Below are 18,633 nucleotides of genomic sequence, written 5' to 3'. Positions count from 1 at the left end.
CAGTTGATTTTTTTTAAAAAAATTAGCAAGGCAATTTTAAATTTAAATGAAAATACAAACAACTAAAAAAATGCCAAATCAATTGTAAAAGAAATAAATAAATAAAGATTTACACAACCCGATTTCAAGATTTACTTTAGCTACTGAAATGAAGACAGTAAGATACTGACATGAGGATAACCACATAGGTGACAGAATAGTATAGAGTCCAGGAATAGATCCAGATACATGTGGCCGACTGATTTTAAACCAACATGCACGGTAACTCAGCGGCACCGAAACACTGATACACATACGGATTACAAAAAGAAGAAGCAGCCAACCTTTAACTTGTCACATACAAGTTAGTGAAAACGGATCATATACCTAATCATTAAAACTACAACTACAAACTTTCAGAAGAAAGTATCGGAGAATGTCTCATGACTGTAGGTAGGGTAGGTAAGGATTTCTTAAAACAATGGACTTTATCAAAATTAGAAACTTCTTGTTCTTAACGCTTTTAACAAAATGAAAATATAAGCTACAGAATAGAAAAATATTTTTCACTATATATATACATATATATATATCTGACAAGTGATACATATTCAGAATAAAGGACTCTTACATTTCAATAATAAAAACAGCCCAATTTTATAAAAATAGCATATTTTAAGGGCCCATACACATGAGAAAAAAAATCTTATTAAAATCATTAGGAAAATGAAAAACAAAACCAAATGAGATGAGATTACTCAGTCATTATAAAGTCTTAAAAAGATTGTCAATACCAAGTATTGACAAGAATATGAAACAAATGGAATTTTTACACATCGTTGACAGAAATATAAAATGATACAACCACAATGCAAAATGGTTCAGAAGTTTCTTAGGAAGACAAGCAGCTACGGACGGACCCTCCTCCACTTACAGGGGGGTCACATCCTGATAAATCCATCTTAAGCTGAAAATATCTTAAAGCAAAAATGCACCTAACACACCAAGCATCAAAGCTTAGCCTAACCTACCTTAAACATATTCAGAAAGCTTACCTTATCCTACAGTTGGCAAAATCATCTAATACAAAGCCTATTTTATGATAAAGTGTTGAATATTTCAGGTAATTTATTATGCATACTGCTTTCTCACCATGGTAAAGTCGAAAATCTAAGTCTAACCATTGTAAGTCTAGGATACTTATTCTTTAACTATAACAGCACCAAACTGGAAAAAAAAAAAAGCAGATGTCTACCAACAAGTGAATAGATGAATTGTGGGATAGCAACATAATACTACTCAGGAATAAAAAGAAATGGACCACTCATATAAACAAAAAGACATGGATGAATCTTAAAATCTCAAAAGCTGAGTGAAAGAAGATAGAAACAAGAAAGTATATTCTGTATCATTTCATCTGCATGGAACCCTAGAAAAGACGATTTTAAGTTAGAATGTTAAAAATTACGTGTTTGCCTTGGGCAGGTATGGGATGAATCACATATGGGCACAAGGGAATTATCTGGGGCAATGGGTATGTTCTTTGTCTTGATTGTGGTTATGGTTATATGGACATAAAAATTAATCAAAAGTCATTAAAATATACACTCAAAATAAGTATTTTTATTGCATTTAAACAATATAAACAGTCTCAATAAAGTCAACTCAAAAACTACAGGAAAAAACATACAAAATCTTAAAATATTAAAACCAAAAAAGAAATATGTAAAATCTATATAAAAAATCTAAAAATTGTTACTGGGAAACTTTTAAGAAAAACTAAAGAAATGCGAAGATTATATGATTTTCATAGTTTGGAAGTTACCATCTTAAGAGGTTAATTGATGCACTATAACTCCAGTTGCAATAGATCTATATATTCCATTCCTTGCCAAAACCCCAGCAAAGTTGTTTTTCCTTGTCAAAGTAATTCTAAAATCTAAATGAAAATGCAAGAATCAAGAATAGCTTAGATTTTCTTGCAAAAAAGAACAAGGTGGGAAGACCTCGCTCAACGAGATATTGATCTTTATTAAACACTAAAGCTAATTAGGACAGTATGACACAAGGACAGTCAGACAAATGAGGTAGAACTGATTGCCAAACTGGAACGCAGTATATAGGAACACTTGACCTGGGACAAACATGGCAGAGCATGGGGAAAAGAGAGTTTTTCAAATAAATGATGCTGAGTCATCTTGACATCCATTATTATACTCTACCTCATTAAATTCACAAAACTCAATTCCAGATGAATAATACTCCTAAATATAAAAAGCAAAGAATAAAGCAAGCAGAAGATAAGGGAGAAAAAATGTAGGCAAAGATATCAGCTACCACTGAAGAAGCACTAATAAAACTCGATAAACTGAGTTTCATTAAAATGTATAACTTCTGTTGATCAAAAGATCATCTAGACCATGATAAAAAAAACTATGAATGGTAGAAGACATATATACGTATACAACTTATAATCATCAGAGAGCTCGATTTCAAATGCATAAAGAGCCTTTACAAAATAACAAGAAGACAAACAACTAAATTTTTTAAAATGGGCTGGAGATTTCAACAAGCAAATCACAAAAGAGGAAAACCAAAAGACCAATAAAGTATTTTAAGAATGTGATCAACTTCATTATTCATCAAGAAAATGCAAACTAAAAACACAACTGAACACACCATACCTCTACCGAAATGGCTAAAATGTAAGAATGACAATAGTAGGTGCTGTTAAAGATACGAAGAAATAGTAACTATCATATGCTGCTGCTAAGTTAGTAAACTTGCATAACCACTGTGATAAACCAACTAGCATTATCTAATAAAAGTGAACTTGTATAAACACTATGAATCAGCAATTCTGCTCCAAGTTATTTACTCAACAGATATGCAGAGCAATGTGCAGTATACCCAAGAGTAATGTACAAGCAGCATTACTATGTAAAAAGCAGCATTATCTGTAACAGCCACAAAATGGAAAATTCCAATGACCACCATCAGTAAGACAGATTAATCAACTGTAATGTATACCCAGAAAGAAATAAAACTGAAATAAAATAAATAAGCTATTGCTATTGCAACACATGGCTAAATCTCATAAATATAATGTTGAACAAAAGAAGTCAGAGACGAAAGAATACATACTATGCAACTGCATTTGTTCAAAATTCAAAAAAGACAAAACTAACCTAATGTTAAAAGTCAAGGTGGTGAATTTGAAGAGAAGCAAGAACAGTGATAGGAAACAGAGCAGTGTGGAGGCTTCTGGGGCACTTGTAACTTTCAGCTTCTTGACGTGTGACATGTGTGTTCATTTGTTCATGGAGCTTATGCATCCTGCATCTGTGATACTTACAAACACATACATGTGTGAGTAGATGTGTGTCAATTTAACTCCAAGAATGAGGGCCAGTCTCTTCTAGGAATACTCTTATATGCTACTAAAAACCATTTTTATCTATTAATTACAATAAAAAAGATAATGTTCGGTTATTCAAGTTCCGATCACATATGTTACATACAGCTTTTATTTATTTTGAAAGTCTGTTTTTTAAACTTTTCATCACTGCCTCAAAGATGCCCAATTTTATCATGTTACCATCTGTGCATGTTTTTCACTTTATTGGAAGGAAGTAACGTATGCTATACAATGGATTATAACTTCAGCAGAGTCACTGTCTGAAAATCATTGAAGATGCCTGTTTGGACTTTAAAATATAACAGATTTTTATATAATGAATAACTAACTAAAATATTAAAACAAAAAATACATAACTAACCATTCTCAAGAATTCTTAACATTATCTTTGCGTTCACTGTGTACTGTTTCACTATGTTGGAGAGGGCAGGAGGAAGTAAACTGAGTAAAAAAAACAAAACAAACAGTAATGTATACCTCATGTTTTCAGCCGAGTCTTCTGGCATGGGAGCCACAGTTTGCACAGCTGGAAGGTTTTTGCTGGTAGCACCATTCACAAAACTAGAAGAGGAGGAAGAGGAGGAGGACCCTGAATCCACGGCACCTGTTTCCAAAATAATAATTTTTAGCCTTAAACATAAATTTATTTAACAAAATTTTCATTACATTACTATCTGATTTTGGAGAATTACTCATCTGAATTTCAAAACAAAATTTAACAATTAAAAAATCACTTGGCCATTAGTACACTAATAACTCTTTACAATTATTAATAGTAAGTGCTGCATAAAATCTAGTTGATTAACTTACATTAATCTAAGAAAACTACACATTACAAATGGGGTATAAATAAAAGACATCAACAAATGAAAATAATTTTAGATAAAATGAGGCTGATAAAACAATGCAAATTTAGATGTGAAAAATTTGTTTTATTGCTATGCTGCAATATTTTTAGTTTTCATCATTTCAGATATAATTTATAATAAATTGAGCATTTATGGCACTGCAATATCAAATGCTTATTTTGATAAAATGATTGCTTAAGAAGGGCTATAATAAATATAATTGTACCTGATTTCAAAATAATGAGTTCTCCTCAACGATATGAAGATGCCATTTTAGAAAAGACTTTTCTATAATACACCATGTAAGTATAAGAAACAGCTGTGGAGTTGAGAGACATCTAGTGTTCTGAAATATAATCTTATCTTACTCTAATTCCCACAAAACTAAATTGATTACTAGGATTTCCACTCTAACACACAGCATCCATGTGCCAATATCTAAACTGGAAAAAAGGCCAGGTTAGATGTTGACCCACAACAAGTGTGTTTGTGTGTGTGTTTGTATGTCTGTATGCACATGTGTATGTATATACTTCTAAGGAGGTTTATTACTTACATTTTTCACTGTAACATTATATACTTTTTGTCACTAGAACTGCTACTATCACTTCCTATGTCTATTATTAATTCATAAAATGGAAATTAGAAAAAAAAATAACTTATTTCACATAAAGATAAAAAAGAAGTGATTTAACTCTTCATTTACCTATCTTTTAAAAGTAAAAATCTATTCAATAAATACCAATGCAGATTTTTTTCTACTGCATTTGCATATTTTAAAAACCTTAATATTTTCTCTGGTATATATTTTGGTAAAAAAAAAAAAAAGAAAAACATTTATGTTCCTACTTCTAGAAAGCAAAATGAGTACAAAGAGTAAGATTGTAAAGTGAATACAAAAACTTTATATAAAGTCTTCGGAAAAATCAGATATAAATATTTATTTACGATATAAAGGAATCAAAGATGTTATATGTTCTTTAACACAATGCCATTAATTACATTTATTTGCTCACAAAAATATGCTTGATAAAAGTACATTCTACTTACTACAACCCCATAAATGTGTTGTTCATGATATGTCAGACTCAGTGATATGATAAACAAGATAGATACAGAAAGCATGAAAAGCTATGAAATTAATAAAGATGGGAAGAATCTAAGTAATGATAATAGATGGAAAAGTTCAAGGCTATACAGTTTGGAGAAGAGAAGACTACTATAGTCAGGGAAGAAAAGTCAGGGATCATCTTGCGTTGTATAAATACCTAAAATGGAATCACAAAGATTTGGGTAAGGATTTATTTAGCTATTAATTAACAGGAACATTTCTGGAAATTTACAAAAATAAAATAAAAAAATAAAAAAGACTATTTTAGGCAGGCTTTTAAAATTTGTAGTGACTGGAATTTTCTGTTCCTAGAATCATTAGAAAAATGTTGGACAATGAATTGGAGACAACTGTAATCTAAGTACATAAATTAATTCAATGTCAAACAATGGCTCTTATTCACATGCATTTTTTATTCGATTGAAGCTCTCACATATCATCAAGTTTCTTAGAGGAGCTCTGCCTTCCCTTAGAGGATACACATTAGGATTCAACCGGTAAATGTCACTAAATCTATTTTCCATCACTAACACATTAGTATACTAATTTTTACAAACTTCAGCATTCAAATTATCTTTGGTTTTATTCCCCAAATACCTTTCAGCAATCTGATTTCACTCTGAAAGGAAACAGCACTGTGTTTTGAGAAGACCAAAAACAAAAACTAAGTGTCCTCCAAAATAACCACTAAAAAACACACCCTAGAACTACAGACAAATTCTGAAAGGTAGGAACATAAAGTGGAAACTTCTTAAAGATTAAGATAACCTTAAATGATTAGGGTATTTTATATTTAAGATCAAATAAGCAGGAAAATGAAGATATAGAAAACAGAAAGAAAAAGATGAGGTATCACAAAAATATATAAGGACAATACCTGTTGTATTAATCATACTTTTTGGTGTAGCTCCAGTAGCAGCAAATATATTGGAGGTACTGCCTGCCGGCAGCCCACTCCCAGCCGCGGTGGCTCCCACAGTGGTTACAGCTAAACTACCTGGAGGTGGCTTCTTAACAGGCACCACGACACTCCTGCACAGAAGGAAATGATGGAAAATAAGGAGCAGCACAAGGTCGAGGATGAATTCCACTCCCACCATGGCAGATACACATAGTAGCCATATAACTTTCTTTTCTTTCTTCTGCCTGTGTTTCTTTTTTTTTTAATTCCTGAGTACCAGTTCATCGGTGAAAAGAATACGAGTATTAAGAATATATTGTAAAGTGTGTTGACTACTGTAATTCATGTGGTAAACATTTATGTAGAATTTGAAATTGGCAAACCTTTCTCAAGATGGTATGAGGGTTATAATCATGAATTGGGGAAAACTGGGAAAATGTGTACTCAAGTTAAAATATCTTTCACATGCACACCAGGCTTTTTTTGCAAGACAGATATAAAATGTCCATCTTACCTACATTATAGCCTCCATGTATAAAATGGTCATAAAAACTCTGAAAGATACATTCTAAAGCTTCTTCATAATAAAGCAAAAAATTAAAGAAACACCGATAACACCTAATGGTGTAATACGTTATACTTTCAACAAATTTCTAAGATGATAAACTAGACATTTGATGAAGAATCTATTTAGCTCTTAGCCTTGACTTTTTGAACATAGAGATTGAGTATTTTCTCCGGTATTACTTTGGCATATTTAAATGACTTTCATGAAAAAGTCTGACTGTGACATTGTGTTAATCTTAAATTATAATAAATGAATATGAGTATGAGTCAACTGAAAAGATAAAGAAACCATTTCTTTAACATAAATATCTTCATGTCTCTGCAGGGAAGCACCATTCTTCTCAAAGTTTACACACTGTGACTTCATTTGACGCATACTTTCCAGCACTGCTCAACCATCACCGAATTCATCTATCTAGAAAGTAGATGTATGAGATATTTTAAGTTCAAATGTAATGCTTGAAAACTGGTAATCAACGAAGCAAAAATATCCAACCTAAGTCTTTATATGTACCTATCTATATTTTATAATTTTCCCATTAAAAAGCTCTTCTTAAAGGGATCTCTATCAATGGCTCATCCTCAAATAAATCAATGGCTTAAAACACTTTAATCCCAATATATTCTATCTTCAATGACTTCCTTAATATCAAAATCTAAATCTGTCAGAATAATTATTCTCAATTTTAGGAGTACTTAAACTTTTGTTTGTTTAACAAAAGGTATTATAACCTCAAAAATTTTACTTGTGCCAATTTTTTTTTTTTTTTTTTATTATCTCTGGATACTTTTTTCTTTTCTCTTCATGGATATAGTCAAATTCATTATACTCAACTCTGAACTCTCAACTATTTATTAAATGACCAAAAGCGCACAGTATGTTTTCAATCCCTTAAATAGCCATTCCTTATCCAATGACTTCATTTATTTCATTGAGAGGCAGTGTGACTTTATGGAAAGGATATAGAATATGGAGTTAGAAGTCTAAGTCTTGAGATCTAAGTCACTCTCAAGCTGTGTGATCTTAAATGTTTCTCCCTGTAAAAATGGCAAGATTAATGCCACTTATTTCACATGTAAATGGGAAGATTAAATGAGACTATTTTAAAGGACTTGGGCAATTATAAGATATCTTATAAATGTTAATAACTGTCACCACTGCCTAAAGGGAAATATTTCTCTGCCTATAAGATATAAGGTATCTAGTTATAGTGATCAACATAAAGAGCAATTAAACAAAAGAACAAACTATAAATTTGGGTTTATCACCAAAACTCTTCTCTAAGCCTCTAAACCAGTGTTGAGACGCACTATTTCACTGGCTATCTAGCAAGAAAAAAAAAAAAAGATCAATACTTACTTGTAAAGAAGTCATTAATGAAACTATAATACTTTTTTTTTACTATATCATTCATTAAAATCCATGGATAAAATTAAAAAACACAGACTTATTGCTAGTACTGGGAGGTGAATTGGAAAATGGTAGAAAAACAGATTCCTGATTAGCAGATCATTGCCTACTTCACGTAAAAACTCTCGGTCAAATGTTGAGGCTAAGCGAAATATAACATGAAACGCTAATAATACGGGAGAAAATACTTTAATCTCAATAACCTATAACAATGGCCTGTAAATAAATGCAAAGATTACATGCCTATATACTAAAGAACTGAAAGATTCTGATTTAATAGCAACTGATGTGAAAGCCTCCAGACTATTCACTGACAGCTAAGTCAGCACAGGCTGATAGTGCCATGGTACATAAAAACAGCTGCACAGCGACTAAAAGCCCAATTATTAATGTTGAGAAGACTTGAGTTAGAATTCCACCTCCAACGATGACTAGACCTGTGGTGTTAGGCAAGTAAATCTCTCTGAGCTCCATTCTCCTCACCTTTAAAATAAGGCTCATAATAGTTTGTACCTCTTAAGAGTGTTATAAAGATGAAAGGACAGAACGCACATAAAGTGCTTAGCGCTTTACCCGGAATGTTGTACATGGTCAACACATTTTAAATATCATCGGTATTTTTATGGCTCCTGAAAGTGCTGATGCAGTGTGGGTCTATGTCAGTACCCAGATTGAAAGAATAAACCTAATACACTTCGTGATTGTCAGACCTCATAAACAAAATCCTATGTGCGAGTTTAGGCACAGTATTTCAAGAACAATGACAAACAACATCACGTCCATAAGGGAACAGTCAGGATGACAGCGGATCTGGAAAACGAGTCGTTTGAGGAAAGGCTGAGAGACTAAGATATTAAAATTTTCAAAAATCCGAAGGTATATGATGAGGAAACAAGATGAAACCTCCATGTATCTCCAAATATCAAATTAGGACCAACGAGAGGAAGAAATCACTAATAATTTTTATGAGCTCCGGTTTCCAACCATGTGGCATGTTCACATGACTAGGATGCTCGTGTCGCAAGGGCTGTGTCGAGAGGTAGGCAGCTGGATTTGACAGATTTCTCAGATTATTTCTCAGTCTACAATTTTATGCATTTATAAGAACTGTTATTTCCCCTTCGATTATTATGGCCACAATGTTTACCTGGAGCCAGAGGACTACGCATTCTTGTCCTTAATATCATTTCTTCACTAACACTATCTCTTCCTTAACACCTCAAACCGTTCTTTGTCCTAAGTAATCTATTTTACAAATAATCTGAAAGTTTACACTTATCAGTATGTGTTGAAAACACATTCATTTTCTTTGGAATGTTATTATGTATTTTCAACTACTCATATGCGAAAGTAAAAATTTTCAACTCTTACAAAATCTTCTACCAAGTTGTTGCTCAGCATTCCCCATCTGGTTACCTAGAAGACTTACCCAGGAGTCTGGGTACCCACACAGGGTGCACAGACACCCCGGAATACACACATTTCTGAAGTATGTATTCTTCTTCTAGGGGCAGCCTGCAGTTTTTATCAGGATTTCCAAATACAGCCACACAAAAGTGAAGTCTTCAATCTAAACTATGAACACATTCCATGCTTCTCGATCCGCTGTTTACACTGATGGCATCGTAGAATCCACTACACTACACGCAAATTACCAAATATATTTGTCTATCTAAGAATAGTGCTTTCATGCTTTCCCACACAGCTTCACACTTCCGTCTCACACCTTTAAGACTGTAAACTATAAAGAAATGGCTATTTCCCTTATATACACATAACTTTCATATACTCCAAAGCTCTAAAGGTTATAATTAAAATAGCGCAAGCCAGGAAGTTATACTTCCTAATTCACTTCAACATGTTCCATTGAGTGATTAATTATGTTTTGTAATACATTCAGTGACATAAGTACAAATTCTTCCATAACTGAATTTATTCTATCTCAAAGCCAGAGATTTGGGGTGTGATCTAAGATTCACTCATTCATTTAATAAATATGGAGCACTATAAATATGGAGCACTATGATGTTTGAGAGACTGTTCTAAATTATTATAAACAGCAATGCACAGGAGAGACAAAATCTCTGCTCTCGTGGAATTTAATTCCAATACAGACAGACAGGAAACAAGTGCTATGAGAAAAATAAAGCGTAAGAAGTATTAATGGAAGGATGGCTAAGAGAAAACTCACTTTTAGCTTTATCTGAGGAAACACTGAAGGAGGTGAAGGAATAGCCATGACAATATTATCTAGGAAAGAGTCACAGGCAAAGGGAACAGGAGAAGGCTAGTGTGACTCGAGAATACTGAGTGTCGTGGAGTTACGAGGTGAGAAGAGAGGAGAATCAGAGGCTCGGATCACAAGGTTTTGTGCTCCAGTGGCTTTTCCTCAGAGTGGGATCAGAAGCTGTTAATGGCTATGAACAGGGGAGGAACATGGCCTTAGGCTACAACAGGGTCACTCTGGCTGCCCTATTAAGGACGAACTTAAGGAGGACGAGAGACTGGTTAGGGAAATACGATAATCCAGGCAAGAAAAGATCTTAGTTTGGATTGGAAAGGCAAAGTGAAGTGGTGAAAACTGGATCAAATTCTGACTATATCAAGAAGGCAGAGAAAATAGTATTTGCAAAAGAATGGACATGGGTGTGAAAGAAAAGTCAAAAATGATGTAATACGGATTTTCCCTTAAGCAACTGAGGAGCAGAGCTGCCATTAACTAAGATGAAGATAACGATGGTTGGAGCAGGGTTGTTGTTTTTTTTTTTTTTTTTTTTTTTAATAACTTAAGTTATTAATCTTCCAAGTAGCAATGCTGAGTAAGCAATTGGATAGATGAGTCTCTAGTTCAGGAGAGGGATTGGGGCTGAGACATACATTTGGAAGCCATCAGCCTATATGCTCGTTAGTGCTAGGAAATTGGTTGAAATCAAAATGGAAGCAAATACACAGGCAGTCCAAGGGGAGAGCCTAGGGGGTTCTCCATTAATAAGTTCTGCGAATTTTGTACAAAGGATAATACTTTATTTATACACCTCAAGATCTGTCCTAAGTATAACGTGAGATACTGAAGACAAAAAAGGGCTTTTCAATAATGACTCATTAAGGCAACTGAGTTTCATGGTACTGTGTAAGAATCCCTTTCTTCTTTCTGTTCCTTCCCTCTTTGCTGCAACACTTATTGAACACTGACAGGTCAAAGGAGTGCTTAGAGACAACCAAGAAATAACCTTGCCTCAGAGATACTTGAAGGAAATACAAGAGACAAACAAATCAACTGTGCAATATATTCCAATAATTGCTCTGATCGAGGTTATGCACAAGGAGCACAAAGAATGTGTATAATCAGGAAGAGTGAGCTGAATCTAAAAAGATCAATAGGAATGAGGCGAGAGGAGAAAAGCTCAATCCTAAAACTTAGGCAAAGAGGTGAAAAAATAGAGCAGACTGAAGAAACTGTAAATAAATCCTTACAACTGGTGAAAGGTGAGGACTTTTCATTCCAAACTAATAAGTTCATCGCTGACTGTATAATAACAAAGAATTATTTCAGAATCATCCCTTTGTATTTAAGAAAATGGTACAAATGTGGAAGATGCATCCAGAAAGTGTGAGGAAACAAGAAATCCGCTAGAGACGCTGAGGCCTCCAGTGTGACAGCTTTGGGAATGGACATGGCACAGCTTTTCTGGGATTCCGGTCTTTTATCCAAGGTCAAAACTAGCTGTCTATTCCTTTTTTAGACTAATTACAAGGCCATTTCATTTATCATAGAATTTTGAAACTTTATGGAACTTTAGAGAAATAATGCATTATTCTGAAAGTTGGGAATCTGAGTCCCAGAGAATCAAAGAGAATTGACAAAGGTCATACAACTAAGTACAGAGACTCATTATTAATAGCCAGTTCTCCTAATTTCCAGATTATCACTCTCCCCTAATAAGGCTTATAGATGTTAAACATTTATCTCGAAAGAAAAAAACTGAAACTGTGGAGAATAACAATCCATTATTGATTTTAGGGCAACATTACAATTTACAATTTACTGACACTCATGAGAAATCACATTGCTATGATGTTTCCAAGTTTTCTGAGTCCCTATTTTATAAAATATTTAGAACATCCATAGAAAAATATATGTAAAGAAATAACTGAGTATTTTATTAATCTGCCCTTTAAAGAGAGATACTTTTTTTTTTTTTTTTTAAGCTGACTGTGTAAATGCCAGGGGAAGCAAAGGCAACAAAACTGGGAAAATTAGGGTATCACCAAAATTGCATCTTCTGATGCCTGGCCTTAAAATACCATACCCAGGACACCTGGAGCATAATAAAAGCTGGGATTTCAGTGGCTGGATATCACAGAAACTTTGAAATGTGAAGGCTAGCAGATTTTTATTAAATTGGCTTCCATTTACTTGTTTATCCTTTAATATAATCAAAACATTTAAAAAAATAGAAAATTACAAAAATAGAAATTGAAGTCCTCAGTAATAATTAAATTTTTTTACAATCTTACTTAATTCTTAGTTTAAAGAAATCAATGCATGAGGATTCCATCAAATCTACGAAACATTTCTTTAATTTTGTGCTTTGTCATCCTTGGCACTACGTTAAAAATGTTAATGTTAAAAAGTAGAGAGAAAATACATAGCCTAAATTTGTATTTTAGGTTTAATAATATGTAAGCTATCCATATTGCTTTTTCAATCCAGTAATATTTATAAAATATATTTTATTTTGGAGATCTTCTTTCTCAGAGAATGAAACAGAAGCACAAATATTAAAATTTAAGAGAAAAAAAGTGAAAAAAATTCATACTACTTTGCCTGAATGTACTGAACCCAGCAATTCATATATAAGTAGGTTTGCAAAATTCTAAGGGATGAAGTATATATCATGTAAGGTCCATGTTGGCCAGAGAAGCAACACAATTATAAGCTTTTTGTGATGTTCCAGACTTAAAACAATTTTCTAAACGTAGTAACAGTTAAAATGTATGGAGAAGCATACTGTCCACTGCTTTTTTTCATCTTTTGTCCAAACTATAAAGTCATCTTAGTAATCCCTGAGGAATTAAGACTGAGTTAAATTGTGTATGTGTGTGCATGTGTGTGTGTGTGTGTGTGTGTGTGAGTGTGTGTGAGTGTGTGTACCAAGTTCTCAAAAGATTAAAAATATGAGGATATACAAAATTAAAATTTTAGTAGAAAAGATAGGATAAGGCTTAACTGATAATTTAGGAGAAAAGCATTATCCCATCCTAAATGTTACGAGGTTACTAACACAAAAAATATAACTCAGCTAGAATATTTTATAAATCACAGAAATCTAGCAAAAGAGAGTATTTGAGGAAACTATGCAACTTGATTTATGAGTTCTATGGTGAGATTAACTGCTTCTCTTAGAAATAACACCATGATAAATATGTCTTTGCTTGACAGTAATAGAAGATTAGAAAAGCTATTATAATTGTACAATTGTAGTTCTTCTGTACATATAGTGTTTTCTCACTAGACAACAGTACTAGTGGATCTCTAGTATTTTCAGTGCTTTTTCATATATATACATTCATTAGGGCCACTCAGTTTCATCAGAGATATATACATAAATCTGCACTGATGATGGGAGGAAATGAAAGAAAAAGAATCAGCACTTTCTATATATACAGTTAAGAATGTATATGCATTTCATAATACAATTTGATAAAAGATTTGACACTAAGGGGAAAAAAGTTTATTTTAGTTAAGTCTCATTGTTTCTAAAATTTGATGTTTCAGTTTACCTAATAAAGATGAACTTCAAAAAATACAAAATAAACTTCAGAACACTGAAATTCATCAATCCTTTATCCTAAGTGATGAGAAACAGCCTACAGAGAACCAAAATTAGCATAACTCAAATCATAACGGTTGTTTTAGGACGTTATTTCCAAATTTACAATGAGTATAAAGAATACATTGTTAGCATGTTTGCAATAGAACGAATAAACTACTAAAACCCTAGGTGATTTCCATAGGGATTGTACAATATTAGTAAGAAGTATAATTTAGTTAGAAAGAAATGCTTAACGAGTTGGTAGCTATTTTTCAACTAAAGATAAAAATGTTAACTATATTATCGGTAGAGTAAGACCCTTGATAATTCTGTGTTTGAAACTAGCAGTATTCAGGACTTGGCGTCTAAAGCCTGTCATCTTGAATCCTATTTTCAAGGAATTCAACCTGATGTTAAAAGATATGTCATAACTTGGGTTTCAGACTTTAGTGCTTCAGAAATATGTTTATATATTTGGTAATGTAATTATAGCTACCTTAAGACAGATAAGGCAAATGGTAGCAATATTTTGGAAATACGATTGGAAAACGCAGTTGTCCAGAAACACTTGTGGGGATGATGTCTCTGAAAACCTGCTCAACGCTCCAGAGTTTGAAGTTAAATTTTTGATGTTGTCACTCTCTATCTATTGAATAGCTGACAGACAATCAAACCCGTCTGGCTGGCTGGCAGCTCATTTTGCTGGCAGGTGGCAAACAATTAGACACACCAATTTGTGCCTCCTGATGACATTAAAGCATGAAACTAAGTTGTATGCAGGGCCTAGTGATTTGTGTGAAAGCATTTCAAAAATAATACTCTTTGCCGTGGCAACTCATTTCAGACTGCCACCTCCCATTATGGCTTTGAGCAGTGAAGACGACAGACTTGAGTTACGTGCAGTGCAAGGCCGCTTCTGTTCAATCCGTCATCAGCGCCCCCTGAGACCTCAATCCCCTCCTTTCATCAATATCACCTCATCATTTACATTTGATAGTACTTGAGCTGCTGCATATATTAACTACACTGGAGACTCCTTTCCTAAAAAGAATTGAAATATGCTTTGTGCATCTCGATTTCATTTCTACGTATACAATTTAGAATAATGATTTCACTCCCATTGCATTTTGCACAAATGCTACCAAGAACAAATAGAGTTCTATTTTTTTAAAAGCAATATTCTCCAAAGTGTAATAAATTTTGAGTAGCTAAGAAGACTGACATTCAGGTGATTGCTCTGTTAAGTTTTAATGAAAAAAACTGTACTGATGAGAAAATCAAAATTAAAACAAAATGTTTTACTTTATCTGTATTTCATCATTCTCTTATGTAAATTGCAATAATTCTCTGTATTTTAACACAATTTAAATATATTATTTAAAATTAAATGGAACACAGAACTTCCATGACCCTCAATTCAATTAGTACATCATTTATTTATATAGATTAATAGGTCTATGTAATTATAGATACTTATACGCGATGTTTATATAGACTCATAAACAGAGATACACAGAAACTGGCGAGACAGAGGGCATCGATATGAAAAAGGACTATCCAAAGAACTACACAGATGCACGCCCAACTGTAATAGTAACACACACTATTAAAAAGGTATATTTTCCTACATTTATAGATCATCCTTTATTAGTTTTTAGAATTTTTGAAACACAGTTTATCTTATATGACAATTATTTGCAAACGTTTTATCTCCTTTACTACTCTAAGCTCATAGAAGACAAAAGTAATTTTATCCATCTGTATATCTGACACGATGACTATTGCCACTTATATTTTCAGAATACATTTTCAAAAAATATGGTTAAATGTGTACGAAGTTTAAATTACATTTATATGTAAAAAAGATAGTTCATCCTAACTGAAAATGATTTTATTGCCATACTTTTAACCCTAAAAACTCAAAATTACTGTCTCGAATTTAGACAAAGCAGTTTTTGATGATTTTATAAGGAGCAATATGGAAGAGATATTATATTTTGATGATATATATTTTGACATTCCAGTTTAGGAAACATTTGATTTCCAACTTAATCTTCTCTCTCTCACACAAAATAACTGCTTGCCAGTCACCTCACACATACATACAATTTTTTTGTAGGAAAAAGAATTTTAAATATTCAGAAGGTAAAAAAGACAGAAGCCAAAGAGTTTACGTGTTAGTATATAAAAATAATTTGGAATATCCACAATCTCAGTATCAAAGTTAAGTACTGTTATTAGTAATTAGTGACTTCCTAAAGTATTTTTTCTAATGCTGCATGTTTTAAATAGTAGGCTATATTATATGCACAAGTTTGTTGGTCCTAAAATATTTTACTGTTAACCATCATTTTTATGGCAGGAACACCAGAACAGAAAAATATTCTTGGTTCTAAACTTAAAGTTCTTTATTTGATTAACATCTGAATGTAGACAAACCATTAGAACCCTAAAATGTTTCCCAGCAATATTTACTTTCAAATACATGCCTCGAAATATGGCTTTTACACTGATAATGGAAGATTCCATAAGAAAGACAATCACACAGGTAAAAAATATGTTTCCATATACTTGCATTTAAAACTCAAATTTGAATTTTATTACTTAAAACAGGCTATTTGGTCTCACACAACAAAGCCAGACCAGACCTGAAGAAATTGAGCCTATTCCCCTCCCCACTCTATCCATGAAACAATTAAGTTCCAAAAAGATAAAATGACTTCCTCAATGCAGTGTGGTCACTTGATGATGGATTAAAATCAGAATCTGAGTTTCTCGACTTCCAATTCAATGCTATCCTCCATGTCATATTAAAACCCCTTTTTGAGCTGTTTTATTAAAATGCCTTACTGTGAGATCAATAGAGTTGGTCTGTCAGATATTCTTTGCGATGAGAATCTACATTAATAAACATAATGTTTTTGAGACCCCATTTTTAAATTAAGAGACTCAAATTTCCCTCCAGGTAGAGAGCACTGTGAACAATCAGTTCAGTACCCACCTGTCAAAGGAATGAAACTGCATAGGAAGAATAGCTTGCGCTTCTCTCTTCAGTGCTGGATCTGGGTATGGCACAGGTTCAGGGCCACATTCTGCAATTTCCACCGGGGCAGCCACGAGACTTTTCAATATTTCCTTGACATTGATGCCTTTGGTTTGACTAATGCTAGATATGGACGGTGCAGGCTTTAATATTTCACTGGGGTTCTCAGTTAAGCTTTCCTGCGATTTTTTCACTTCAGATGACAAAGTAGTTAACAGTTCACTCATGGCATCAGGGCCTGCGCTAGGCTCCAGTTCTGCCCCATTCAAGATGCTCGCCACTTGCTCCTCTCCGATTCCTGAATCTGTATGAGGAATGGAACTTTCTAGCTGAATATCTTCACCAGGGGCTGCTGTTTCTTTTTCTTTTATAGTGTCTGGAAATGCAGCAGGTGTTTCTGTAATGAAAGAAAATGGTTTAAATAAAAAGCTTAACAAGCAGAAACCCAGTATTATTAATAAAATATTCTCATATATTAGAATAAAGGACATAAAAGCAGTAATAAACAAAAAGTCTGCTAACTGGATGTGTATGACACACAACTGGGTTAAAACACTGATATGTACCTGACATTTTGTTCAATAACCATCAACAGAACCCCATTTCCTTTATAAATCATCTGGCATTTCAAAACTGATGCCTTAAAAACATGGAGGAATCGTTCCTATAAAATTTTGATAGCAGCTCAATAATAACTTATATGAACTTCCCTTTTTATCCTTTCATTGTTAGCTAAAATTAAATAAGAGAATTCTTATACTTCTCTAATATTGTCTTTAAAAATACGTCAGTTTTTATAACTTTTACGGTACTTCAATAACCAATAATGTTAATGTCTGAAATATTTAAACTATTTGAAGATATTTTAAAGTTACCTGCACATAATACAGAAAATTCCCAAGTTAATCGCAAAAAGCATGTCAAATAATTAATTCAAATTGACAGTTTAATAAGAGAATAATGCTCAAGAATTTAGCCTATATGTGTCTTTCTCTAAGAATAATTATTTTAGAATATTAATTTTGTGAATAAATATCAATTGCAATTTATGAAAACTTACTCTGAAAAAATATATATGTATGAAATACACATATTACCAATTAAAGTAGAAAGAAAATTTTAAATGTTAAATTCATATCAAATCTCATTATACAAAGGTTAAAACAATAAAATTCTCCATATAATAAAATATTATCAAATTCTAAAGCGATCTAAAAAAGTTTATCTAATCTACAGTATAATGGGAATAATTAATTTAATTTAATTTAAATCATGTTGAAGAATAAGGTACTACATGTAAAGTATTTATAGTTCCTGCATAAAAGATACAAAAGTAAATGTTAGCTATTTAGAAATAAATAACATCTTCTTATTCAATATTCCTAATATATAATATTGAAATTGACTAAAAACATTCATCTCTCACAATTCAGTGTTATATTGTAGTTTTTTGCATATTAATTAGGTTTCAGTTTTGCTTGTTTGTTTGGATATTATAATTGAAAGATTAAGTAGTACAACATGATACTAATTTTTAAA

At 32.6% G+C, this 18,633-nt stretch overlaps 1 protein-coding gene across 16 annotated transcripts in view; it reads right to left on the bottom strand.

The window, feature by feature from the left end:
* Positions 1 to 18,633, bottom strand: part of NBEA (neurobeachin) — a 611,133-nt gene that overhangs the window by 368,409 nt on the left and 224,091 nt on the right. For 15 of the 16 annotated variants that reach the window (XM_036228295.1, XM_036228300.1, XM_036228291.1 and 12 more), the window contains 3 exons: positions 17,053 to 17,491; positions 6,234 to 6,388; positions 3,875 to 4,001 (listed from right to left, as the gene is read on the bottom strand). In XM_036228295.1, coding sequence (XP_036084188.1) covers positions 3,875 to 4,001; positions 6,234 to 6,388; positions 17,053 to 17,491 — 721 coding nt within the window. The remainder of the gene's footprint in view (positions 1 to 3,874; positions 4,002 to 6,233; positions 6,389 to 17,052; positions 17,492 to 18,633) is intronic. The other variant, XM_036228296.1, reaches the window with a different exon arrangement.

This window comes from Rousettus aegyptiacus, unplaced genomic scaffold (genome assembly GCF_014176215.1).
Source record: "Rousettus aegyptiacus isolate mRouAeg1 unplaced genomic scaffold, mRouAeg1.p scaffold_m13_p_11, whole genome shotgun sequence".
Taxonomy (NCBI): Eukaryota; Metazoa; Chordata; class Mammalia; order Chiroptera; family Pteropodidae; genus Rousettus; species Rousettus aegyptiacus.
This window is presented reverse-complemented; position numbering and strand designations above follow the sequence as displayed.